This window comes from Thrips palmi, unplaced genomic scaffold, assembly GCF_012932325.1.
Source record: "Thrips palmi isolate BJ-2018 unplaced genomic scaffold, TpBJ-2018v1 HiC_scaffold_2, whole genome shotgun sequence".
Lineage (NCBI taxonomy): Eukaryota > Metazoa > Arthropoda > Insecta > Thysanoptera > Thripidae > Thrips > Thrips palmi.
Window position 1 is genome coordinate 4,358,677 of NW_023144629.1, and position 24,964 is coordinate 4,383,640.

The following is a 24,964-nucleotide window of genomic DNA, read 5'->3' on the forward strand; positions in this document are numbered from 1 at the left end:
TTAACTAGCTAGCTCAACTGAAAATGAAAACATGAATGAAATTTGTGTCAAATGGTCATCAAGATGGTGAACTGATGTACTTCAACTTACCCCTAGACATATTTCTGACCAATGGACTCTAAGCTACAAGATGCAAGTGGCAAAGCCACACTTTTATGGCAGAGGAGGTAAATAGATGATAATCCAGGGCAATTTTTATAGAACAAAACTGAGAATCCAAAAATGGAATTGACATGAAACATACGTTTTATACATTTGTTTTAAAGATAGTCACTCTTAATAGTGCAATGGTATCTATAAAGTGAAACATACATTGAGCAGGAAATACAGTGAGTTAAGCAGACTCTCAGAGCCTTAAATATTTGTTAACAATTGTTCTCTGGACTGGAATGTTACGGTAAAACTCAATGAGTATCAAGTTATCATTCATGAATTAATTACCTAACTAACTTATAAAAACTCACAAATATCACAGTGAACAGTGTCCTGTCTAATTATGGCACAGGTAGAGGCAAGATCACACAAGGGCTGACTGACACCGCTTGACTATGCGCTACATTGCACCAGTTAAACTAATTCGAATGCATTCGTACTTGTCTCTATTACTGAGATCAGAGGAAAACTTTCACATTTTCAGAGCAGGAAGCCTCTAATACAAGGTGGAGATGCAGTCAGCTATCATTTGTAAGCGCTTTAAAGGACGGCTTTCACAACCTTCGATGACTTCCATGGAGGTAACAAATGCAAAGAAATATTACCAAAACATGATTAGTAACTAGTTACTGAATTTGTTCCCCTAAGTCACAACTACTAACACATCACAGCTGTGTCCACAATCCCAACTTAATAATTAAATGTTGTACATAAAACATTTGAATGACACAAAGGATCCCAAAAGTATGGGGAAAAGGCACATATCAAAAGACAAAACTGAATTACTAACAATCATGTACACCATTCAGGATGAATGTACGATTTGTTTGGTCCCTAGCTCAATCATGTCAGGAGACAGTACACATATCTACTACGCTTATCGAAAACACTTAAATTGAACAATTTACTTTCTAAATAAAAAAGTAGACAACTTAAATAATTTTACATAGTTTCAAATCTTACATTTAAATCAGTTCTTTGTCACACAATTACATTTGATAAATAATGAAAACCACAATTCATGCTATTTTAAAGGAATGTTTAAGAAAATAAATAACTTGACAGTGAAAGTTGGAAGTCATGCATTTGAAATTAAACAATTTCCAAAGCTGATCTTTCTCAATTTCAATTTGTGTTTGAGACAAAATTCCACTTCCCAAGATTACTTCTCCAAAACTTTTGCTGTGGTCCAATATCTGCACATTTTCGAGCGGAGACCAGCAATCCCATTTACTTAAGCAGATCACCTACTTAAGTTCATTTTTTACCTGTTATATCCAAACATGGTAATAGATACAGGGCTACAACAATTAATAAACTATTTTAAACCAAACAATTTAACACTAAACAGAACACTTTTTTTCTATCACAATACAGACTACGATAGTCTGATTACTTGGATGGGAGGTTCTTTGGGTCGTTTTGTTCCACATGGAATTATGATGCATGCTAATATGCAGGCCATAATAAAGGTCAGGATGGGGAAGGCATACATCATTCCTTTTTCAACCGCTCTCAGAGTGAAAGTTGCATGATACACTGCTCTCTTTGTCTCCTCTGGGAACTGTCTTGCATTCTGTAAAAATTATATTAATGAACACAACCTGTCAAATCAGTAGTTAAAAAATTATGTTTTGAATTGTTTTTTTTTTTCCTCACTTACAGTTTCTATCCAGGCAACTGGAATTATCATTCCATCTTCAAAACGATTCAATTGTGGGACGTATGAAGCCTTCTTGATCATGACGTTTATTTGGATCCTTGACACCGCTCCTAAATTCATTCCCAGAACCTGGTAGGAAAATACAGAGATTGATACCACATTGACAGAGTGTACAAAATAAGCAGGTAAAAGGCCGACAACTCAGTGTTCTTACGGGATGAATAGTGAAGTACATTTGATGTTTCTCCGGATCTGGTGGGTCCATGCCGTCCACCACATTTCTGAGGCTGGGATCGCCAAGATAAAAATGTGGAAACGACAAATATGTTGGTGACCCTGGATTGCAAAAGATAAAGATATGAATGATAGCATTAGAGGATTTGGCTTCCCTCCACTGTGCCAACGCACTAGCCAACCGTTCCAAGCCCAGAAAATCTCGGCCCCCACTCGACGCTACGCGCTACGCACCGTAGGAACAGGCCGAGTTGTTGAACACGCCGGAGGGTAGGTGCGTGTCGAAGCTGGAGTGGCGGTAGCACGCGTTGTCGCTGTTGTCCAGCGCGTTGTGGAAGAAGTTGTCGGGCGGGCCGTAGCGCAGCGCGGGGATGCCGTCCATGACCGTTGTCTCGGACTTGAACTCGAGCGCCAGGCGCCGGCAGATGCCCGCGTTGAACACGTGGACGGGCCGGCGGTCGCGCAGCGCGTCCAGGTTGAAGAAGGCGCCCTCCGAGCCGTCGATGCGGTTGCAGTCGTCGCTCTCCCACACCGACAGCGCCTCCCGGCCGTTGAAGCGCGACACCACGTCCAGCAGGGAGAAGTTGCCCTTGCCCGTGAACACGGTGTACCTGTCGTTGCTCAGGCCGGAGCGCTGCAAAACGACGCAAGTTCACAGCACTGCCGCGGAAACGAGATGGACAGTGTACCACACAGACCGCAAGCCTGCTCCACGTTTTCGTCGCTCTGTCTCTCTCGCACTCATGGGGCTTCCCTGTAAGTGCGAGAGAGACAGAGCGCCTCTCGCGCGGCCTCACCGTGGCGATGAGGCCCAGCTTGGGCACGGGGCCGCTCTGCGACAGCGCCGAGACGCCCTTGGCGAAGTTGTAGACAGAGTTGTTGTAGCCGAAGAGGAAGTCCTTGGCGCGCAGGCGGTCGAACTGGGCGGGCGGCGAGAAGAGGAAGGCGCCGTTGAGCGCGAACTGCGCGATGGCGCCCTCGTTCACGACCCGTGCCATGGCGCCCTGCAACACCGACAGTAAGACATCGGCTCTCCGAACGAGCAATCCATTGGTGGGGTCACACGCTCGGTTCGAGTCCTGTTTAGCGACTCTGGAGCTCAAAACGCGTCTAGAAGTTTGAGCTGCCGGGGAACGCCTGGGAGGTAGGCCGCGCGCCACGCCGCTGCGCGCTGCAGCCAGGAAGGCTGCCTACCTCGCAGGCGTTCGCTCCAGCAGACTTGACGACAGCACGGAAGGCTTTGGCTGCTAAGCCAATGGCAGTGCGCGCTGATGTCACCGTGTGGGTCACCTCTCTCCCGTTCGCTCCAGACAGGCTGGACTCTGTACTCACGATGAGAGGCAGGTTGGGCACCGTCACCACGTCGTCCTCAGAGCCGCCAGACAGCGTCGGCTCGAACACGTGCGTCCGCTTCTCGCTGTAAGACATGGTGCCGTTGTCGTGGAAGCGAATGTTGACCCGTTCCAGCGTCTCCCTACAATGCGCGAAAAACAAATTGGTTCCTGTCTTTTTGGGCTCGCCCGTAAAATTTCAACGCGAGAAGCGGACTTTATCAGCCAGGCGGAAGTCGTCGGTGACGCCCGTCAGGGAATGCCATGCCGCTCCGTCGTCGTTGGCGTTTAGTGTGCAAGCCGTGGTGAGTCGGCACTGTTTTTCGCGTTAAAAACGTCGCCCGGGACAGCAATGTGCACACCGCGCGTGGATGGTGGATGTCGCGAGTGCATTGTAACGCCGGGTTTCCCAGCCGAAAGCCAATATAATTGTCCAGCGGGGCCGAATCCAATCCGCGGTGCGCGGTGCGCTGCGCGCCACACGAACACTAATTTGCCATTTGGATTCCAGTCGCGGCGCGGCGCAGATTGGGCCGATTGCCGATCGGCCTTGCCAGAAACAGAAAGACGGCGCGGCGACGCGGCGACCCACAGAGAGATAGGCCGGAAAACAGTCTTTGCACATCGCGGCTCGCGCTGCTCGCGGCACCGCGGGGCCAGCGGGACGAGTCCGAAGGCGCGCTTCGTCGCGCTGTCTCCGTCGCACTCGTGGGGCGTCACGAAGGGGTGCGAGAGAGACAGAGCGACGAAGCGGCCCTTGGGAATGGCTCGTCTGGGTCGCGATAACAACCCAACCGACCGAGTGGTGCGTAGCGTCCTCTTCGCGTACACGAGCCCTCGAAGATCGGAGAGGACACCCGTCCCCGTCGCACAGTGGGCCAGAAGACCGGTGGAGGCGGCCAAAACTCTAGACGAGTTTTGGGCTCCAGAGTCACTAATCAGGGCTCGAACCGAACGTGTGACCCCACCAATGGATTCCTCGTTCGGAGAGCAATCCATTGGTGGGGTCACACGTTCGATTCGAGTCCCATTCAGCGACGCTGGAGCTCGAAACGCGTCTAGAGTTTTGGCCACTTCCACCGGCCTTCTGGCCCACCGTGCGTCGTCGCGGCAGTCCCGACTCACCTGTACGAGTACGGGCCGACCTCCTGGACGCGGAGCTTCGGGGCCAGGCCCTCCAGGAACTCGTCCGAGTTGGTGTAGTTGTAGACGAAGACGCGCACCAGGGGCTTGAGCGCGGGCTGCCGCCACCCCGCGAACAGCGGCCCGTCCTCCTGGAACACCAGCCCCCGGCGCACCATCGTCTCGAAGAAGTTGGTGAAGCAGAGCAGCGCCGAGCCCGCCAGCACCAAGAGGAACAGCACGGCGACGACGACCCCTGCGCACCGCCAGGCCAACATGAGTCAAAGTCTGAGCAGACTGCCGCAGCGCGGCTCATTGTTTGCGGAGAAGACACCCGCACTTGTCCCGAACAAATTTGCATTCCACTTTCATGTCAACAAGCAGCCGAAAGAATCGCAAAAATAACCATGGTGATCCAACTCACCGCAGGTGATCCGACAGAGTCCGCATCTTTTCCGGCGCGCCCTGCCGCCCAGCGTGGGTCCCTGGAGCTCGTCGCCGTGCAGGCCGTGCAGCGAGGGCCCCAGGTCGGCGGCCGCGCGGCTGTAGCGCAGGTGGGGCCACTTGCTGGCGGCCTTCTTCTCGGCCGTCATGGCGGACGGCAGCCTGGGGGCAGAGAGCGGGCGCGATGTGTAGCGAGTCGCCGCCCTGGAGGTGGCCGTCGTGGAGGCAGCTCGGCGTTCGCGACCGCGCGTCGTGACGCGTCTTGACGGATGCGCGCTCCGCGGCTCCGCGTCGCGGGGAAATTGGCAGCGCAGTGGCGTGGCCGCGCTGCGCGGTGCCGGGCGTGCCGGGCAGGATCGCCTCGGCGGCGTCAATCCGCCAGCGCCGTGCCGTCCATGCCCAAGCCGGCGCAGCGCTTATCGCCTACATGCACCGCGTGGTGGGGGGCCTGGCCTGGGCCTGACTTCACTTCATCCATCCCGCGGCCCATCCCACCCCGCGACGCGTCTTCGGGACCGACGGCCGACGCACGGCGACGGCGCAGCGCGCAGCCACCGAGGGCACGCTGCAGTACCACGGCAGTACACTGCAGCAGCCGGCGGGGCGCGGGGCGGGTTCAGCAACCCGACATACGCCCATCTCGTCGATAAAGAAGCGGGCCAGACGTCCCGCCGCCAGGGCCGCCGCGCCGGGGCCGCGCAGCGCCAAGGACAACCCCAGGGGGAGGGTTGCCGGGGTTGTCTAGGACTGCCCGGGTTTGCCAGGTCCGCTCACGAGGTTTCGACCAGCGCGTGTCCGTCCGGGAGGAAGCAGTACATTAGCGCGGCCTGCCGGCTTCTGTCTCTCTCGCACTCAAGGGGCTTTCCTCAGCGGCGCGAGAGAGAAAGCGCGACGGTACACTGCTCGGAATCAGCTCGACGTCGCTCCCTGATTAGAGCGGTCGTCTGATTCCGACGGCTGTCTCTCTCGCACCCGTATGGGGGCCGCCGTGAGAGCGAGAGAGACAGACGAGCCTCCGGGATCGGGCGGCTGGACTGCGCGGGGGCTGGGCTTGGCGGCGCCTAGGAACAAGGATAGCCAAGGATAGCGCACGCCAAACATTCCATCCATCACGGCACGTCACAGCCGAGGGCCACGCAGACGCAACGCGGAGACGTTATCAGCCGCCGCACCTGAGTATCGATTGGGCAGGGCATGTATGGCGAACACGTGGCCGGGGTGCGCTCTTTCCCAGATGAGACGGGCCTCGCTGCACCTGCACTGCACCTGGCGCTGGCTGTACCGCGGCCACGCGTCACGCGCACGGCCTAAGCCGCGGACCCACCAGGCGACAAGCGCACAGTGAGCCAGGAGACCGGTGGAAGCAGCCCAAATTGTAGGCGTGTTTGACTCGAACCGATCGTGTGACTCCACCAATGGACTCCTCGTCCATTGGTGGGGTCACACGTTCGGTTCGAGTCCCATTTAGCGACTTTGACGCATCCGGGATTGTGACCGCCTCCACCGGTCTTCTGGCCCACTGCGGGGGCGCCGCACCGCCGCCTGCAGTACGAGTATGCACAGCGCTATCAGGAAGGAAGACCAACGACCCGTGCGGTTCACCAGCCACCAGCAGACTGATTTCGAGAGTCGTTCTCGTCGCTCTGTCTCCCTCGCACCTGTACGGGACGCGCCACGAGTGCGAGAGAGACAGAGCGACGAAAACGACTCTCGGAGTCAGTCTGCAGCCGCGGACGATAAGCAGCAAAGCAGCGCGGCGAGATCGCGGGCGGCGCCGTGACGGTTGCTACTACCGCGCCGAAAGTGACCAAGGAGCCCGTGTCCGTCATGACCGTCGACGGGCAGCCAGGGGCAGCCACGCGCGGCCTCGGACTAGCACAGAGCGCCGAGCGGGAGCTGGGATGCGATACGGGGACCGCTCGGGGACTCATTCCGACGCGTCTCCGTCTCGCTCACACACGCGGGGGCACGCCGAGGGTGCGAGGGAGAGAGACGTCTCAGTGATAACGCAGTGGGGCACGGCGATGGCCCCGTCCCGTTCCACTCCAGCAAGAGCACTTTCTCGCTCGGATAAAACAAAGCGCGCTGCGGGGGCGATTCAGATGAGTCGTTCTGTCTCTCTCGCACTCACGGGGCCCTCCGTACGGGTGCGAGAGAGACAGAGCGACTGAGTGACACCGCGGGGCGTCTTCGGCCTGCGTCGTCGTCGGCCTCGTCGAAGGGAGGACGCTCACCCGGCCATCGGCGGCGCGAAAATTAGTCAGTCGGAAGTTGGACCCCGCCGCGTCACGCCCGGCCACGCCGCCACGCCGCGCGCGTGTCTTGGGCGTTAGCAGGCACGATAAGCAGCGAGCAGGCCACCAAGGCCCCGTTCCAGGCGGACGTGCCGATGACGCGCGCGTGACTTGGTGACTGTCACCCCGTCCTGTGACTCACCCTCCGCGACGTATGCCCCTGGTTAGCGCCCTGCAGCCCCGCAGCCTGTACGGCCTTTCCTGCAACTGCGGCCGGCCGGGCTAACAACAATGCTGGCGCGCAGCGCTGCGCAGCGCAGCCAGCCAGGCGCGCCAAACTCGCGAAACAAAAAAAGCGATGGGCAATCAAATGACAGTGCAATGCGCGCACAGCAATATAAAATAAACACGTTATAGCCAAGGCATGCGCGCTGTCACGGGGAAGCCACGCAAAGTATTCCGACAAAGAATGAATGGAAAATTCGTGGTCTGGTGCGGCTGGTCGCTCTCGGCTGCCCCAAGGCCCCCAAGGCCCAGACCGACCGGAACTCCGTCCTCGTGATGGAAGGATGGAAGGGCCAAGGACGCTAGGGCCGCGAGGGCCGCGAAGCGTGGGAGAGGGAGGGAGTCGTCTGGAACGCGAATTTTTCATTCAGCCAATCACCGGCAGGGTCGCCGACACCGTCCCTTCCAAGGGCTTGCCGCCGGCGACGTCGGGTCGGCCAAGCAAGCGACTGCGCCGAGCTGAGCACACACGCGCCCTTCACGGCCTTCGACCCGGGCCGCCGACGGTCGTTATCAGCAGCGCCTTGAACCTCCGGGAGGCGCGTTGCCACTGCCACTGCCCCCACTTTTCGACCGCGTCCACATTCGCTCGCAGATTCGATGACGCCGTTCCTTGTCATCGATACCGCTCCCAAAAACGTACGTATTTTGATTTCTTTTTCCTGGTCCGGAGCGCGCGCCCGTCATGAGGCTCCAAGACGTCATTAGTTTCGGCCGGCTGGAGGCGGAGTCCAGGCTCCAGCTCCAGGCAGGCTTGCCTCTCCCGAAGGACCCTGGACGCCGGTGCCGCGCTAGGAGGCTGGCTGGCTAGACGGCTAGACCAGCCGCGCGGGGGGGAGGGGGAGGGGAGGCTCCTGTTGCTCTCGGCCATGCTGCCATGCTGGGCTGGGTGCGCCGCGCCAGCCGCCGACCAAACGCAGCCTCGCCTCAGCCAGTCGCCCAACTCTTTGTTTGGATCCTGGTGCGCTGTGCGTCGTCGCTGACACTCGCGTCGCAGGCCGCAGGTCGGGTTCCATCGGGTGCAAACGCCACCGGGTGCTGCCTCCAACGCAAATATCACTCGCAGTCTCGACGGGGCGGTCGGCCATGCTGTTGTTTTTATCCTGCATGCCACGGCCACGGCGACGCGCTTCGCGCTGCGCTTGGCTCCTTCCCAGAGCGTCGCCGTGCCGCTCGTCCGCGAGCTCAGCCTCGCCTTCCACCGCTACTCGCCACTACTCACCTCGATTCCTGCCCGAGTGCCACCTAACCTAGACGAGGAGCTGGTCGAGGGCCGCACGACGGCCACCTATGCATATGCATGTGTCCTGCGCCGCCGTGCCGCGCCGTGCCGCCATGCTCGGCCGCGTGCACGAGGCGCGTAACGACGAGTGCTGCGGGTGTCACCAGCCGCACTTAAACACCCACACCCACTCACTGCCGAACGCACGCACTCTACGCAAACTGAAACGCGCGCCGCACAACACTGCCACCCCGGCGCACGCTGCGCACGCCGCACTACAACTAACGACAAACCAAAGCCAACAGCCAACACACGAGGACGCCCCTCCGGCCGTCGTCTGACCGTCCGCCCGTCTGGTCCGACCGTCCGCCCGCCGTACCAAAACACAGCGCAGCTGGTCCCCGCCCTCCCTCTCCTCCTCGGCGCGGCGTGGCGGCGTGGCGGCTCAGCGGCGGGTGGCGTTCAAATCGCCGTGCCGCTCCGCTCGCTTCCTCGGTGGCGGCGGCCTCACTACGCGTGGGGTGATAAGCGAAGCGCTAAGCGCCCCGCGGCCGACTCTAGGCCCGCCGGCAGGGCGGCAGCTTCTGGGGGAAAGGGGAGGGGCATGGATTGCATCAGGACCGGGCCAGCCGACCTGGCCCGACCCGACACGGCGACGCCTTCGCCTTGGTGTGCAAGTAGTCCGGGCACTTGGACGCCTCTGACGCAACCCGGCGGCCCATGCATGCCCGTGCATCGCAGCACTGAGCCCAGTGCGGCGGAGGCGTTCGGATCCGGTTGATTCCTTTGTGCCCCGCGCCCTGCCCTCACTCCGCTCCGCGCCTCCGCGCCCCGCGAGCAGGCGAAGCAGGCCGCCGCCCAGGCCAAGCAAGCTCAAGAGCCTCAAGAGCCTGCCGCCGCCGCACCTGCCACCGCCTCGACGACGCGGCGCGCGGCCGAAGCCGTCGCGTCCACCTTCGGCTCTCCGATCGGCTGACCCGAGGGACCCGATAGGGACCCGAGCGTGGCCGCGGCCAGAGACGCCGCGGCGTGGCGGAGCGTGGTGCCAATTCACGGCCGAGCGTGGCGCGTGCGGCAGCGGCTCGCCGTGCGCGTGAATCACGCGGCCACCGCGGCCACGGACCCCCCGCCAAGTGTTTTGGTGTTTTGGTCCGGAGGCCGCGTCCAAGGACGTGCACGTGCACGTCTTGCGCTGCCGGTCGAAGTGCATCCCGCACGTGCACAAGAGGGAGGTGCCCGCCGTCCGAGCCCTCCCCAAGGACACCGAGGCCCTCGGCGACTGCGGAGCCTCCGGCACAGGGCTGCTCCGGACGGGAATGACCGCGGCACCGCGGCGGCGACTTCCACGGACTTCCACGCGCAGGAGCGAGCAGCCGGCAGCCAGAGCGGTTCCGTCCCGATCGCTCTGTCTCTCTCGCACCCTGATGGGACGCCCCATGAGCTAGACAGAGACAGAGCGATGAAACGTTCCTTCGGGACCGGCCGGCAGCATTGGCAGCGGGCCCCGAAACGGCGAGAGAGCCTCACTTCCTGGTGGAGAGGCGAGTCGCGAGTCGAGGCAAGGCGTCCAATCCCGGCACCGGCAAGCCACCCGTCCAGCCAGTTTTCCTGTGCCCCTCTCCCCCAACGAAAAACAACAGCGCCGAAGCGAGTGGTGTGTGCATGATAGGAGGATTCTGCACAACATACCCGCGCGAGTTATTCAACTCTCTCTCTCCGCGAGACTGGCCGGGCTGTCCATCCCCCGACCCTCCACCCCCACCCCTTTCGCTTCCGATATCGAACATTCCTCGCAACAAAAAAAAAAAACGGACACCGCGCGCCGTATATCCACCAGCAGAAGCAGCAGGCGTCGCACGTAATTAAATTGCTGAAAATTCGTCTGATTGAAACAAGCGAGATTCCCCGCCGGGAATCCGTCCCGACTGATTCCGAGAGTCGTCTTCGTCGCTCTGTCTCTCGCACTCATGGGGCGTTCCTATGGGTACAACAGAGACAGAGCGGCGCCTTTCGGAATCAGTCTCCTGCACCGCGGTACAGTACCTACCTGTCGACGGCGGGAGGGAAGCACCAGGACGCCCTGCTCGGAGCGGCTGCCTCGGATTCCCAAGTTCCGACCTCAAGTCGCGACCCGACCGCCGCGATCTACCGCGGTCCAGTGCGAGGCGACGTCTGGCGGCCTGACGCACGGCCACGGCCCCAGCCCTTGGCCTCCGCGGCCGTCGTGGCCGTGTGCAGGCCCTGCAGGACCGGGCAGGACACGCGGGGGCGGGAAGGGAGCGCCTGTCTGTCCACGTCCATGAGGTCACTAGGCGACTCGCTTCGCTTCATGTCGCCGTTCTGGCATCCCCTCCCCTCCGCGTCTAGCCCGTCGCGATGCTGCTCCAGTCCGCGGACCGCGTCTTCCAGGTCCACGCCGGGCGGCCGGCCGGCGAACGTCCAGGACGTGGGGTTGGGCTGCTGGGCCGGCTCGGCTAACCACTGCTGATAGAATAAGTGGAAGGAGTTCCGCCGGGACGATAGACTGTAAAACCAGCCCCCGCCTCGGCCAGCGCGCCAGCGGGCCGATTCCGAGCACCGCTTTCGTCGCTCTGTCTCTCTCGCACCCGTATGGGACGCCCCATGAGTGCGAGAGAGACAGAGCGACGAGAGCGGTGCTCGCGGTCAGCGCTGCCTGAATGAAAGGGCTTTCGGATTTCAGGACGGAAGACGGAAGGCCGGCCGGCACACCAATTAGCCAATGTGTGTGTGTGTGTGTGTGTGTGTGGGCTTAGAGAGAACTTGAAAGCGTCGAGCACGTCAACTCAATGGACCCTGATTACCGCTTCTAACAGTGGCGTGAAGTTGGAAGTTGGCGCGCTTTTCAGCATTGGCGGTCCACGCAAAGCAAACTACACGGGAAGGGCACAATTAAAAACACTTGCTTGGTGTAATCAAAGTGAGCAATTTTTTATTTAATGCACGGGTCGTGATGATTTTACACACACACATCCCACTCCAAGAGCATTTCGAACGTTTAACAACAGAAATAAATAAGTAACAACGTAACAACAACTACAACAAGATAACTGGGATTAAAGAAGTAATACATTTGGTATTAGAACATTTTTATAACAATGACCAAAAAATTGAAGCCTGCTCATCGAAAATGAGAACTCACTGCATGTCTCTGTCTGACAATTGATGTTCATACTTCAGCAGCACTAAAATGTAAAGATGATTGACATTATGACTAGTACAAATGTTTGAAAAATGACTAGACAATGGGACTAGTAGTCAACATGTAGTTTTTCTACAAGGGAAAATAATACTGAGCAACTCCCACATCTCTGGATGATTGGCAATAGAAAATAAAGACAGAAATTTTCACCAGGACCTAAATAAATAATGTTTCTTTAAGAAAGAAACGAAACACAAAAGCACACGTGCAATGTGCAAAAAGACAACAAAAATAAATTTTTAAGACAAGCACACAAATGCATTTCCAGAAATAAAATACCCTGGTATAAAATAATTTAAACAGCCACTTGCAAAGTGATTGGAAAGCAGGTACTGGTATTGTTAATAATAAAATAATTGGTATGATTAGCAGTTAAAAATCTCCAATATGCACAAAACATTAAAACTAAATAGTGAGCAAAAGAGACAATTTCAACTAATGCCTAATGAGCTGGCCATAATGAAGAGACCTATGCGAGTGCTTTGAGGACTGTTTCAACGTCAGCAAACACCTCATCCACGGGCCGCTCGGCATTGATCTGTCAAAACACAAAGGAAAACATATTAAAAAATCACTTACGTGAAATAAAAAAAATAACCAAAGGCAAAAGTGCATTTAACTTACAGTTTTACAAAGGCTGGCATACTGCTTAATAACAGGCTCTGAAATATTATGGAAAGTCTCAATGCGAGCCAAAATAGTGTCCAAATTCTGGTCATCGACACGGCCAGAGGCTTTGCCTCTCTCGAGCAGACGAGCCTTCAATGTCTCATCTGTCACCTCAAAGTTCAAAACCAGAGCACAAGTTGAGATCTGCAACCAAACAAATAAAGCACCATTAATTTATCTTAATAGGATTCCATCCCACAAAACGAGTGTCGGGATTATCGAACATTACCTCCTCCTCAAAAATCTTAGCTTGTCCCAACTCTCTTGGCAGTCCATCGATGAGGTAACCCTTGGATGTTGGCACAGCTTCAAGAATTGCCTTCTTCATGAGGTCCATGATCACTCCCTGTTGACAAGAATATTATGAGTGACTGCCGCAGCAGAAACTTGTGACTGAGATGTCTCTGAGTATCGCACTTACTGTGGGAACAAGGCTGCCCGATTTCATGATGGCTTCGCAAGATTTTCCAAGGTCAGATCCAGAGGCAACTTCGGCTCTCAGAAGATCTCCTGATGAAATGTGGGTGTACCCAAACTTTTCAACAATCTTGACGCATTGAGTACCCTTGCCTGAGCCAGGTCCTCCTATAAAAAGATCAAAATCAACAATGAGCTAATAAAGAAAATGATAATTTTAATTGTTAACATTTCAACGATTTCTGTCGCAAGTAATCGTTTTTCGTAGTTCGGAAGAGAAGCTCACCTAACACCCAAATAATGGGTAGCTTGGCGTCTTTGAATGGAGTCATGTCCAAGTTGAGCCTCGGTACCTGCAAATGAAGGGAGTCAGTAACAATGTACAACGGAGCTCGCTGACAGCAGAAACATAGACAACCTCATCCTGTTGACAAGAGTGCAGGGTCTCAAGACACGGGCCCACTCCCCCAAGGGCCCCAAGTGCACGGTGCTCTCGTCTCGCTTCCCGGTGCAGGCATAACTCAAGATGCAAACGCACACCGTCAGGAAAGCGACTATGGAAATGGAAATCATAGAGTCCTCCCGGGCCGCCGTCCCGGCCGTCCGTCATGGCAGACTTGGTCGCGTCCGCCGAGACCGAGACCGAGACGACGCGCGCCTCCAAACGGAGCATTGCGGCCCGAACCCCGAACCGAAATAGCGCCCGATTTAAGTTGACAACGGCACCGACACGCTCCCCGCCCAGTGGAGTCGCATTGCCCCCGGTCCCGGGCCTCGTCCCACTCACCTCAGTCATTTTGGCGTCGATTCCGCGAGTCCTGGGCGCGAGGATGAGGTTAAGTCCTTCCGTGTCCTTGTGTCACTGGCGGCCGTCGATCGTGTCCTGCGCGGTCCCTGGCCCTTGGCAAGGCTTTGTGGCGCCCGCAACGGGTCGAGCAGAGGTCACACCTTCGCCGATTCTCACGCAGGATCTAGGACCACCCCCCGTTGGCACAGCAGGACGAAAATATTATCTGAGTTGGCTTGTCGTCCTGTCCCTGTCCTGCCTCGACTTTCCGTCCCTGCCCCTCCCCCCTTCCCCGTCCCTGTCGGCGCGGGCGGGCCGCGGCGCCGCGGCCGCGCAGGCTCGACCCGCTGGTGGGGGAAGAGGAAACAGAAGCGACCGCTTCGCATTCCCCACCATCTCGCCTCCTTAGCTCAGGGGTTAGAGCACTGGTCTTGTAAACCAGGGGTCGTGAGTTCAAATCTCACAGGGGGCAGTAGTTTTTTCTCGTGCATTTCGCATAAACCTTAGTCTCTTCTAGAACCGTTCGGCAGAAAGTGATCGAACTCATTCTCTTAGCAGTTTTTAGGACAAGTTAAATGGGAAAAACCTGCCGATTAATTAATTATCAACGCAAACAGAAATTTCCCCTAAGCGCAATCGCTCTTCGAATATTTCTTCTTCCCATCAAACATTGTTTTTATTTTTATCTGTAGTATATCTGTTATGTTCACGGAAGTGTCGAAACGTGGCTCCTGTGAGCGACAGCCTAGTGCACTAGCACTTCCACTGTATTTACCCAGTTGTGTAGTGAACTGAGCGGCAGTGCGGAGTGCGAAGGTACTTCCCTCGAGAAGCGAGCACTGGGAGCGAGGCACGCCAGAGCATGCTTTTGAAGTATCGTTTCATCGCTCTGTCTCTCTCGCTCTGCGGAGACAGGCCGACAGGCCCCATGAGTGCGACAGAGACGGAGCGACGAAACGATCCTTCCAAGAGTGCGAGATAAGTGACCCACGGGCCGAGGCGGCCGAGGCCGAAGCAGGTGGCAGAGATAGAGATACGATCATACGATGGAGGGTACATCATCTCCTTTCCATACAACGCGGGCTCCGCGGCCGAGTCGAGTCCCGAGCCCCCCGCGCGCCCAATCGATAGGCAACCCTTTCGGCAGCGCAGGACTTGACCGCCGGGCAGTGCTTCAGTTCCGAGCGTCTTCGCGCTGTCTCTCTCGCGACACCCCGCGCGTGCGAGAGAGACAGAAGCATTGTTCGAGTCAGCGATACGCAGAACACAGTCCTGGCGTACACCGGCCCTCGAGGAATGTCTCATCTCGAATAGCAGCAATAGCAGTCCCACTCGCTGTACCGCGGGCCACTGCCCCCCTGCGAGTTGCCCGGGGAACCGGCCCGTACCGCCCCACTGGAGGGGAGGGTGGATCAGACACCTCGGACACGCACACACACACACACGAACGCACCGCGCGGAGAGGCGAGCGGCTAGCGCCCTGTTTCTCTTTCACCGGGCGACCGGGGCCGGGCTGGCCGTGCCCAGTATTATCCTGTAGTCATGACGACCGCCCAGATACCGGTGGATAAGCGCACTGATAGCACGTCGAGGTGCGGCGGTGCGGCGTGTGAAAGGGAAGGGGCGGGGGAGGGGAGAGGATCTTCATGTGCAAACGAACGCGCCCCACAGGTGCGCCGCGGGCGGGGCGGCGGGGCGGGCAGTTCGACCCGGACCGGCGGCGCGACGCGACGCGACGCCACGGCACGGCAAGCACAGCCCCGCGCAGCCCACGCAAGGCGGTACAGTACGCGGCAGCGACAGGTCCAGCAGTCCAGGCAGCGCAGGGGTGAGCACCCCGTCACACCCCGTCGGCCGTCGGACGAGCTCCTCCACGGAAGGTCCGAGACGATGCCGCGCCCTCCGCGGCCGCGGCCCCGGTACTTCGTCTTCGCCCCCCTGTGACTGGCGCGGCGTGCCCACTAGGCGAGCGCGGCGCGGGCCCGTCCCAGCATGGCGTTTGCGCGCTTTGCGCCGAGTGGCGGCCCCGAGTCGTGACGGTGGCTGTGTGCCTCAGCGTGGGGGACTAGGACTTGTCGTGTGAACCAGCACCTGTCGAGTCGAGGTAGGGCCGGCGGGCCGGGCGAGACGGCACGGGACGGGACGGCCTACGCCAATCCCTAGTGGCCCCGAGCCACCCTGCGATGGACCTGGAGGCCACGCGGTCCGTGGCCGTGCTGTCGTCGGCGCTGTGCTGCGCCTCGCTGCTCACGGTGGTGTCGCTGGCCGTCATCCTGACGCACTGGCACGACGCCCTGGACGCGTGCGCGCACGCCGACTGCGGCTGCCTGCTGTACGCGCGCGTCTCCACGTCGTCCTACGCCATCCAGGGCTCGGACGTGTCGCTGTGCTGGTTCAGCGGCGCCGCCCCGCTGCCGGGCCTGGTGTTCGCGCTCAGCCTGGCGGCGTGGTACGGCTACCGCGGCTTCGTCCGGGTGCCCGCCAGCGAGCGCAGGGCCGTCACCGACCTGCGGGGCGCCGACGGCAGCGCGGTGCGGCTCGTGTCGCGCGGCGGCCCCGCGCTGCAGGTCCGCGGCCCGGAGGACACGGCCAGGCTGACGGAGAGGATCGCCCGGGCCGCCGCCTTCACCATCATGCAGGGCGTGGCGTGCCTGCTGCTGGGGCTGCTCGCCGTCAGCCACGTCGCCGTGCTCACCGACGGCTTCCTGACGGCGTGCCGCGAGTACCGCCACGCCGTGCTCAAGACGCTCCGCGCGTCCGGCAACCTGGCGCAGCTCGTCAACGACCGCCTCTCCTGCCCCGTCATCTTCGACTTCCTCGACTACATGAAGCCCGACGCGCGCGAGGTGTTCCAGGACGGCCACTGGTTCCCGGGGCAGAGGTGAGCACCACTCGCACCACCACACCACCTCGCCTCCACGGCCTCCACGTAATGCTCGTTTGCACTCCACAGGGCCCTGGCCACCGTCAACACCTCGGCCGCCCTGGTCATCAGCCTAGTGGCGGCCTACTCCTGCATGGTGCTGTGGTTCGCCCTCGCCTACAAGTTCGGCACCATCGCCCAGGGCGCCGCCCGCCGCTCCAAGGAGGCCCACAAGTTGCGCAAGTTCAGGGCCCGGGTGGCGTCTCACTGCACGGACCTGTGAGCCGGGCCCCCAGGCCTGGCCGCCCCGGGGTCATCCAGAAGACTGTGTGAAGGAAGACATACATGACACACTGCCAGGACTCTGAGAAAGACAGTGAATAACACAGTGTATCGGTTATCAGTGGCTGGCCAACGCAGCCGCGACGGGTCGAAGCTAGTCATCGAGTGAAGCAGCGAAGCAGCAGTGACATTCGCGTTTGTCGGTAGAGTAAATAATCCACCAAAGACAGCTCAGGAGGAAGAAAAGACTGTTATGAGGAAAACATGCTTTAGTTCACAAAATAATCAAATCCAAACAAATTACTAATGCTTTCCTTGCAAAATTGGGAAAACATTACTGTTTTTGACATAATAGATCAGTCCAATGCACATTTACGCCTTTACCAGCCAAATATCAAACCTCGCAATTGGAATATGTTATACAATCTGTTGTGCCGTTTTTAAAAAGTATTTTGGCACAAAAAACTTATTGTGATCAAACAAATTTAAAAGAATCCTATGACACAGGTAGGTTCTAATAAGATTCTAGGTAGGAAAATAGAGCTAAACTGAATACTTTCCATGACATTCTACTTTGCAACAAGTTGGAACCCGTCCATCTGACATGGTTTTCCTAGATAAGAATCTAAAATTCATTTCTATAGTTGTCAGCATGAAGCAAATAATTAAATTGGATTCTTTGGCATTGTATGGCTGGATTTTCTAAATTACAAATTGTGCGTCTAAAATTAAAATTTGTAAAACCAAAACAAGAAAACAGACTTATTGACTAGAAAATAGAACAATTCAAAACAAAAGTTGAATAGCAAAAAGAAACAGTCATCTTTTCTGTAATATGTTAACTGTTCATTTTGTAGTTCAGTGGTGAAAAGATGCAAGCAAGCCACAAAATGTGCATGATTACATAATGGTCCATTCAAATTTAAGCCAAGTTGAAGGTCTAGATGGCAATTTTTATAAGCTTAACTAATTAAAACTTTTGTTACTTATAGAAAATAAGGAGCATTTGTGAAAATATAAACAAAGTAGAAAGGAAGACAATTAATTAACTTTGTGCCAAGATCAAAACACTTTCTCCTATAAGCCTAAACATGACTAGAAAAATATTATGATAACATTACAACATATAAGTACCCTGGCAGATCTTTTAACTCTTACATCAAGACGATAAAACCTTGCACTGGCACAGGAAAATATATTGAAAATAAAATATCTTGATAAAGTAAATTAAGAGAACTTACACAGTCCCCAGATCAGTTACACTGGTTACACTATGCCGCTTTGCAATGACTAAGGGACTTTTCCTCTCAGAAGGGGACTCACTGCTTTTTGCTACCGTTGATATATTTGGGACAGTTTTAGATGATTGGATAAAGGAAGGTTTGGCAGCTGGCCTATCTGATGGACTTTTTGTGTACTTCAGGGTAAGTACTCTTGCCAACAGATCTGCAGTTGTTCCTTCCAGGAACTCTTCCTTTTTCTTCAGCGTCAAAATTTCTCTCTCCTTGGCTCTGAGAGAGCTCTCGGCATTTAAGACACTGCACATGACAAATAAATAGAAATTAAATGGATTTCCAATCAATTGGCCATGAACACCCTAAAGGACAAAAGTTGTACCTGATGACCAGAGAGCGCTTTTCCTCCTGCAACCGTCGGTAATCTGATTCAACTCTCTTGCGGAACACTTCTTCCCCCAGAAGAGCTTTCTTTTGGAGAGCCAGCTGTGATTCCAGGGACTCAATGCGGCAATTGGATGAGCTTGCAGCTGTATCCATGCGTCTCCTGCATTAAAAAAATCTTGTTAGTTTACAAAAAAGAAAAGTAGTTGTAAACATGATGATGTAAAACGCAAATCTTTGGTGTATTTCTACCTGAGCTCTTCTAACTGCGACTTTCTCTTAGTCTTGTTTCGAATATGTCTGAATACCAAAGTGTTGTATTTTTCAGTTAAAGCAACATGCTGTTCCTTCAAAGCATTATACTCAACCTGCAAGGTAAAAAGAAAAGGAAAACTGAAGGCAACCTTTCACTTTCATTACTTTGTAATGAAAAGGTTTGTTTCAAATATACCTGCAGATATTTTACTTCATCTAGGCGGCACAAGTCCGCCGAAGGGCCTGATGTGTTGCCCACAGGTTGAGTGTCAACCAAGCTTGATATTCTTCGGAGGGAACCACAGCTTGTATTGGGTTCACTAAGCAGCAAACTTGGGGGAGTTGAGTCCGCTCTGCAAACAATTGAGTTATGAAACTTAGGTTTTAGCAATTTCATCAGACACAGACACACACACAAAAATTGTACTAACCCAAAACTTCGAGTATCAGCTCTTGATAGTCTTGGAGTGGGCTCTTGGTCATGGTCAAGAAGGCTTGCTTCTGAAGGGTTGCGTGGCAAACTTTCGCGGTCTTCGGAAACCTCACTAAAATTTAAAGTTCAGGTATCAGTTAAGAGTTGTCCCATGTCAAATGATCAGCACGACTAAATGGAACTCACTTTGTCATAGTACGCAAACTGCTCATGGAGGGCTCTCTCTGACAAAGCCCAGTGTACATGGATTGACTTCGGCCACATTGCTGGGACCTCTGCGGTGATATCCACATCAAGCCTTCTCCACCATGGTCACTCCCACCTTCAAAAAATTTTCAAAATTAGTCAAGATTAAGACTTGATATGGCAAAAAATCCTACCAAATTACGAAAATTTTTCAACTCCAACTCAAGTCATAAAACTGTGAATAAAAAGCCAAACAATTGAGACAAACCAATCAAATAAGTAAGAGCCAAACAATCGAGAAAAAAAAAAAAATAAAACAGTCAAACAAATGACATTGTATGTACCACAATGCACTCACTACTAAGACCTAGATACTCTGCAAAGCAGTGTTCACACAGAGAAGAACTGACCTAGCTGTTTCAATTGTGCTTCTCTCTCTTCCAATTCAGCAAGAGCCTCAGAAAGCTTGCACCAAAATTAAGACAGTTAAAGACCACAGCTCATTGGAAAAATTAATTTTTAAATTAAATATTATTAGAAATTGTTAGAAACATAAAGCACACAAGTAGAATTGGTTATGAACAGGGAAGTTCTACCTTGAATGCCAACCGTTCGTTGTCAAGCTGAAGCTGTCTAGACGCTTTTTCAAGAAGAGACAAACGCTCCGTGGCATCTCCAACTTCCCGACGTAGGACTTCTTTTTCTGATGTCACCTTCACCATTTCAGATAGTAGTTCACACTCCTTCCCAACACCATTTGAAAATTTTATCTTTTTAAGGACATCAACTTCTTCCATTAATTTGAGATGATCGGCCACCAAGAAAGCAACCTGAAATATATTTGATTGTAACAGGTGATTTAAATGATATGATCAAGACACACACAACATGAATGAATGAGGACTGACCTGCTCGCCAATGCTTTCCTCTCCTAAACCATCGAGACCTTCCAGTCCACTCCTCTGCAAGAGATTGTTTAACGTGGCTGTTTGTTGTTGGGTTAAGTGCAACTTGTTTCGCAAAGAAATAGTTTCTGATTCAAGATGGTCTGTCCTCTTCTCAGCGAGCTCTCGGATGTGTCCAATGTAAGACTCCATTTCCTGGAAATCAAATATTACTCTAAATGCATCCGATTGACAAAAGACGTGCATTCTATCAAGACAGTTTACCTCGAGTTCTTCATGTTGTTGTTCTCGTAGCTTGTCGAGCATTCGCCTTGAACTGAGTAAGTTACTTTCTGCGTCCACCAACCACCGCCACACATGTAATATTCTTTGCTCCATGGACAGGGAGGAGTAGTCCAGCCCTTCCTTGGAGAAGCGGCTGTGAAGTTCATTCCACTCATCTTCACACTGCAACACCAAACAGATGGCGACTTTAAAAATTTAATTCAAAACAACCCTGGAGAATAAAATGTACTTTCCCAAGGCCACTTAATGGACGTTAATGACTTTCTTATGAGAAGGTAAACAAACTTCGGTTGGAAAACAATGAAGGTTATGTTTACATTAAAACTTTTGAAACACAGATTTTTCAACACATGTATTCGACTTAAGCGTGATCATAGAAGTAAAAATAGTATAAATGTGGTAAATGGCAAAGTTCAATAAGGCAGCGTACCGTTTCATCGTTAGAATTCATGTTGTTGTTGCAGACGACAGTGGCTGTCAAAACTCACGGCTGTTTCAAACCCATTTTCGTGACACTCAGCCTCCGCGACTGTAGACTCCTTCGATGGATATGCAAACCATGTATCCTAGAAAATTCTAGCGGGTGCGAAGGACCACTCTAAACATAGAAATTAGAGTTTACACTCAGTCAAGCCACAGGGGGCCACTTGTGCGCTGAAGTTGATGGGAGCTGGGCTATGAGAAACTGCGCATGCAGTTCAAGGTTTTAAAGACTTTGTTCTTCTGAACTTTTCATAGTGTAGGGGGAAGTACCCCGCAGTTCCGCGCGGGCCGAGAGGGGTGGGGCGCGACTCTCCATCATCGCTTGTGGGCGAAACACTGTTTTGCCGATAATCCAAACGACTCCTGTCCTCATGATCCTTGCTTTTCGGCGAGGGAGAGGCTACACACGCGCGCGGCCGATCCACAACCACACCACAAAGTCTCTTTCTCTTTCCTCCCCCTCGGGGTCACGGTGCTTCTGGACGGGCCCCGCGAGTGGCTTTGAACGCGCGCCAGAAAGTCTCTGGCGCCTCGGAAAGGGAATGACGGAAGAAGCCAAGGCGATAGCTATGACCGAGGAGCGTTACGTCGTTCTGTCTCTCTCGCACCCCTGCCTGCCCCGCCGGACGCCGCATGAGTGCGAGAGAGACAGAGCGGCGGAACGGTCCTTTCGGAGTCGCTCAGCTGGACTGCGCGGTGGCGGCGGCGACGCCTGTGGCGCTAAAGACCAATGACCAACACCGTCCGCGGGGAGGGGAGGGGGAGGGGCGGGGGCGCGCGTAAACGGCGTGCGTTTAAAGCGAGAGAGGCCGTTCTCGAAGCAAGCCGACTCGTCCTTCGAGTCCTTGCCGCTACTGCCGCAATCGGCGATTACCTTTCTGAGTGTGGGAGTGCAGGTGGAGGCTTCGAAATGGGACGCCATTTATTCGGAGGCAGTATACATGATCTGTATTTGTACAAACGTGACAATAAATACTTATAAATAACAGACATCTATGAGTAATAAATTAAGTACGCAGCCTTTCGAATGAACTCACAGCGAGGACAGGAACAACAACACGACACACTGTCAGTCACGGTGATGGAGGAGGAGCAATGGCTGCCCCCCGCAGTCTTGTCTTCCAGGCCCAGGCCCAGGCCTAGCCGCTCTGGCCGGTCCAGCCCTTGTCGAACGAGTTGGATCGGAAGGTGTACTGCAGCAGGCTGTGCACGGACAGCTGTCGGACGGCCTGCAGCTTCTTGACCGTCATGAGGTTGCCGGCGGCGCGCGCCGCCGCCACGGCCACCTCGATGGCGCGCTGCGCCGACGACGACCTCCGCAGCTCGCGGCGCCGCTGCAGCTGGTCCAGGGCCTCGTCGTACGTGGGCAGGCCGGACACCAGGGTGTAGCTGGGCAGCGTCGCCTCCACGTCCACCGCCTTGGCCTCCATGTCCCGCAGCGCTGCAAGGCAGAAACAGCGCGGATTAAAATTAATGGCAGGACGTCTTTATGCACGCGGCGACGTGTCGTCGTCGGCTTTGCGGGCTTCGCGCTTCGCGGAGACATGTTTATTGGGAGTCACCGCGGCCGCGAGGTCGCCGCCCCTCGGCCGCAGCTTCGCATCGACAGGCGACGGCGAATTTGATTCCACTCGTACTGAATTGCAGTGCCGGGGAAACCGAACCACCGCGGGACGCGTCCCCCGAGCGTGCTGTCTGCTGTCGTGCGTGCCGCGTGCAGCCTGCAGCCTGCCTGGCCTGCCTGCAGCGCGCCGGCCCGACTACACTTCCTGGTCGCCGCGTCGCCGAGTCGCCGACATGGACATGACCCCCCGTGGGGCGGAGCCAGGCGCGCCATCTTGCCACGCCGCATGCAGCGCGGAGCGCGGTGCAATGACTCCCTCGCGATCGGTGTCGCAACACCACACCTGCATCCGAGCTCTGTCTCTCTCGCGGCCCGTGAGGGAGAGAGAGAGAGAGAGAGAGAGAGAGAGAGAGAGAGAGAGAGAGAGGACAGAGTGATAATCGGCCTGCTGGCGTCGCTACACCGCCACTCCGGCGCTGAGATTTGCCTAGGCAGGCGCCCGCGGAGTGCCGGGTAGGCAGGCCCGCAACACCGCGGCGTCGCGCAGTACGGCCGACCACGAGGCTCGCAGGCGGCGTGGGGGACGAGAGTTTTGGCCGCCTGCGCCGGTCTTCTGGCAAATCCACTTTGCTGCGTGACTGCGTGACGCAGGCGGCCGCGTGCACCAAAACAAAGCCGACCGGAGGATGGCCGGGGCGGTCGTTTGCATCCTGGACCATAAATGTCATACGTGGACTTTACGCCCCATGGCGGCTATCACGGCTATCGCGGGGAAACGTCCGAAAAGACGCTCGGGATGCACATCAAATGCAGGCTAAAAAACGAAGCGGCGGCCCGAATGGCTTCCGCCTGTCCGTCCCGTCCGACCGACTGACGCGCCTGACACAAACAGGCCTTCACTCCGGCCGGCCCGTCTCGTCCGTCTCGTCTCGGACCGCCGCGTCTCGGCCCGGCCATGGCGGCGACGGCCATCAAAACGGGACGTCAACGCACCGCGGCACGGCCGGCGCGACCCCGCGATGCGCCAGCGCCGGCCGTTTCTAGTGTATGAGTCCTTACCGCGCAGACGCAGCTTCCGAACGAGGCTGGCGATGCAGAGCGAGGCGACGCAGGCCACGCACATGACGGACATGCCCAGCAGCACGCCCAGCACCATGGTCTCCGAGGTGGTGGTGGTGGCGCCGCTGAGCGCGGGCACCGTGTCCCAGTCGTCGTCCGGCAGCGCCGTGGTGGCCTCCACGGCGTCGTCGTCGGGGAAGGCGGTCATGGCGCCGGCGGTGAAGCTCAGTGCGCGTCGAAGGAGGCTCCCTGTTGGCGGGGCGCTTCGTCGTCCACGGCGCCCGGGGCGCCTCCAAGACCCATGTGCTGGCGGTGCGCGCGCCGCGCCCAGGCCGCTCAAGGCCGCGGAGGCATCGGCCTGCAGCCCGCACTGGACACTGGGCACTTACAGTGGCGGCGATTGGGGCACGGCGTCGACGCGTGACGTCGTGGACGCGGACACGCGGACGGCGTCGCCGGCGAGGTGATTGACAGGCGGCTCCTTGAGGCCAGCGAGACGGCGGGGCGGACTACGCCCAGCACACCGGTCTCACCTCTGCCTCTCGCCTTCCGGTGTGCTGGCGCGGCTGGCGCGCTCGCTCGCCGACAAGACTGATGACTCACTGGACGGTGTTCACTCTGTTCACGCTCGGCGCGCCGCGCTCCAGGAAGAGTCTGAGCCCTGTGCCTGGCGGCCTGGCGGCCCGGCGTGCCTGGAGTAGATGACCGATGGCGGTGCCGGCCCGTCCTGCGGCAGCGCCGTCCTTGCTGCAGTCGCTGGAGGCACTGGAGTCACTGTAGCGGAGGGAAGGCGGGCGAGGCTCGGCGAGACGCTCGAGCTCTCTGCGAGGACTCTGCGAGGACACTGCGAGGACGAGGCACTCCGGCTGCGCGACGCTGTGCTTCGCTCCGGGCCGCGGACGCGTTCGCTTGCAACTGCCTGCCTTGCCTGCCACTGCGGACGATCAGCATTCTGCGGCGCGGCTGCGTTGGGCTGCGTACGCCACCGCGGGGGAGGGGGGGGGAGGGGCGCGCTGCCTGGCCGTCCTCTCTGGCCGGCCGGCTGGAGGGGGAGGGTGGGGGAGGGGCAGCCCCAGAACCGTTTAACCAAGAACCGAGAAATTTGAAAGGGAAAAGAAAAAAATTTGAACTCTACACCCCCTCCCCAGTCTTAATGGGGAGGCCTCCTGCTTTACTTCGGTGTTCGGGATGGGAACCGGTGCTATCAGGTACCTGGGGTTAATCCCGTCAGCGACCCTAAGCGTTCGCC

The 24,964-nt window shown here is 56.2% G+C and overlaps 5 protein-coding genes and 1 non-coding gene across 9 annotated transcripts; 2 read left to right on the forward strand and 4 right to left on the reverse strand.

Annotated features, from left to right (window-relative positions):
- Positions 1-209: 209 nt before the first annotated feature.
- Positions 210-9,045, reverse strand: LOC117646848 (scavenger receptor class B member 1-like). 2 transcript variants are annotated; one of them, XM_034388111.1, is made up of 9 exons: positions 8,689-9,045; positions 4,928-5,109; positions 4,507-4,759; positions 3,383-3,524; positions 2,848-3,054; positions 2,285-2,684; positions 2,031-2,152; positions 1,817-1,945; positions 210-1,729 (listed from the first exon to the last, which is right to left on the reverse strand). In XM_034388111.1, exons 2-9 carry the CDS (start codon positions 5,094-5,096, stop codon positions 1,532-1,534), a joined length of 1,620 nt encoding a protein of 539 aa, XP_034244002.1. In that variant the 5' UTR covers positions 5,097-5,109; positions 8,689-9,045; the 3' UTR covers positions 210-1,531. The 2 variants fall into 2 exon arrangements, with proteins under 2 accessions (XP_034244002.1, XP_034244001.1); XM_034388110.1 differs by lacking the exon at positions 8,689-9,045 and adding an exon at positions 8,110-8,168.
- Positions 9,046-11,612: 2,567 nt separating this feature from the next.
- Positions 11,613-14,059, reverse strand: LOC117647296 (adenylate kinase isoenzyme 1-like). Of its 2 annotated transcripts, none has more exons than XM_034389001.1 (6): positions 13,782-14,059; positions 13,281-13,347; positions 12,999-13,162; positions 12,807-12,923; positions 12,533-12,721; positions 11,613-12,446 (listed from the first exon to the last, which is right to left on the reverse strand). In XM_034389001.1, the coding sequence occupies exons 1-6, from the start codon at positions 13,788-13,790 to the stop codon at positions 12,378-12,380; spliced, it is 615 nt and encodes a 204-aa protein (XP_034244892.1). In that variant the 5' UTR covers positions 13,791-14,059; the 3' UTR covers positions 11,613-12,377. The 2 variants fall into 2 exon arrangements, with proteins under 2 accessions (XP_034244892.1, XP_034244891.1); XM_034389000.1 differs by lacking the exon at positions 13,782-14,059 and adding an exon at positions 13,413-13,682.
- Positions 14,060-14,180: 121 nt separating this feature from the next.
- Trnat-ugu lies at positions 14,181-14,253 on the forward strand. The gene has a single exon. It is a non-coding gene; the product is annotated as a tRNA-Thr (tRNA).
- A 1,247-nt stretch (positions 14,254-15,500) lies between these two features.
- Positions 15,501-17,962, forward strand: LOC117647122. Its single transcript, XM_034388661.1, has 2 exons — positions 15,501-16,662; positions 16,735-17,962. The coding sequence occupies exons 1-2, from the start codon at positions 15,965-15,967 to the stop codon at positions 16,925-16,927; spliced, it is 891 nt and encodes a 296-aa protein (XP_034244552.1). The 5' UTR covers positions 15,501-15,964; the 3' UTR covers positions 16,928-17,962.
- Positions 17,963-18,104: 142 nt separating this feature from the next.
- Positions 18,105-21,378, reverse strand: LOC117647121 (putative leucine-rich repeat-containing protein DDB_G0290503). The gene is made up of 11 exons (XM_034388660.1): positions 21,040-21,378; positions 20,589-20,771; positions 20,328-20,519; positions 20,016-20,249; positions 19,830-19,884; positions 19,420-19,555; positions 19,232-19,345; positions 18,997-19,153; positions 18,798-18,913; positions 18,544-18,708; positions 18,105-18,464 (listed from the first exon to the last, which is right to left on the reverse strand). Exons 1-11 carry the CDS (start codon positions 21,058-21,060, stop codon positions 18,164-18,166), a joined length of 1,674 nt encoding a protein of 557 aa, XP_034244551.1. The 5' UTR covers positions 21,061-21,378; the 3' UTR covers positions 18,105-18,163.
- Positions 21,379-21,901: 523 nt separating this feature from the next.
- On the reverse strand, positions 21,902-24,632 carry LOC117647029 (protein commissureless 2 homolog). Of its 2 annotated transcripts, XR_004587822.1 has the most exons (3): positions 23,716-24,632; positions 22,130-22,533; positions 21,902-22,038 (listed from the first exon to the last, which is right to left on the reverse strand). XR_004587822.1 is itself a non-coding variant. In XM_034388510.1 (2 exons), the coding sequence occupies exons 1-2, from the start codon at positions 23,921-23,923 to the stop codon at positions 22,232-22,234; spliced, it is 510 nt and encodes a 169-aa protein (XP_034244401.1). In that variant the 5' UTR covers positions 23,924-24,632; the 3' UTR covers positions 21,902-22,231. The 2 variants fall into 2 exon arrangements, 1 of the variants encoding a protein (XP_034244401.1); XM_034388510.1 differs by having other exon boundaries at positions 21,902-22,533.
- Positions 24,633-24,964: the final 332 nt, after the last annotated feature.

What these genes read in the sequence shown, in the direction of transcription:
- LOC117647296 (XM_034389000.1), bottom strand. Translation starts at nt 13,667, where the DNA reads ATGCTCCGTTTGGAGGCGCGCGTCGTCTCGGTCTCGGTCTCGGCGGAC. An exon ending in CGGGCAGCCTTGTTCCCACA is followed by an intron (nt 12,924 to 12,998) that starts GTAAGTGCGATA and finishes TCTTGTCAACAG; the next exon opens with GGAGTGATCATGGACCTCAT. An exon ending in CTAAGATTTTTGAGGAGGAG is followed by an intron (nt 12,722 to 12,806) that starts GTAATGTTCGAT and finishes GTTTGGTTGCAG; the next exon opens with ATCTCAACTTGTGCTCTGGT.
- LOC117647029 (XM_034388510.1), bottom strand. Translation starts at nt 23,923, where the DNA reads ATGACCGCCTTCCCCGACGACGACGCCGTGGAGGCCACCACGGCGCTG. An exon ending in TCGGAAGCTGCGTCTGCGCG is followed by an intron (nt 22,534 to 23,715) that starts GTAAGGACTCAT and finishes TCTGCCTTGCAG; the next exon opens with CGCTGCGGGACATGGAGGCC.
- LOC117647122 (XM_034388661.1), top strand. Translation starts at nt 15,965, where the DNA reads ATGGACCTGGAGGCCACGCGGTCCGTGGCCGTGCTGTCGTCGGCGCTG. An exon ending in CACTGGTTCCCGGGGCAGAG is followed by an intron (nt 16,663 to 16,734) that starts GTGAGCACCACT and finishes TGCACTCCACAG; the next exon opens with GGCCCTGGCCACCGTCAACA.
- LOC117646848 (XM_034388110.1), bottom strand. Translation starts at nt 8,153, where the DNA reads ATGACGGGCGCGCGCTCCGGACCAGGAAAAAGAAATCAAAATAC. An exon ending in TGCCCAACCTGCCTCTCATC is followed by an intron (nt 3,055 to 3,382) that starts GTGAGTACAGAG and finishes TCGGTGTTGCAG; the next exon opens with GGCGCCATGGCACGGGTCGT. An exon ending in AGCTGGGCCTCATCGCCACG is followed by an intron (nt 2,685 to 2,847) that starts GTGAGGCCGCGC and finishes GTCGTTTTGCAG; the next exon opens with CGCTCCGGCCTGAGCAACGA.
- LOC117647121 (XM_034388660.1), bottom strand. Translation starts at nt 21,060, where the DNA reads ATGAATTCTAACGATGAAACG. An exon ending in AGCACAATTGAAACAGCTAG is followed by an intron (nt 19,556 to 19,829) that starts GTCAGTTCTTCT and finishes AATTTTTTGAAG; the next exon opens with GTGGGAGTGACCATGGTGGA. An exon ending in AAGCGCTCTCTGGTCATCAG is followed by an intron (nt 18,465 to 18,543) that starts GTACAACTTTTG and finishes TGTCATGTGCAG; the next exon opens with TGTCTTAAATGCCGAGAGCT.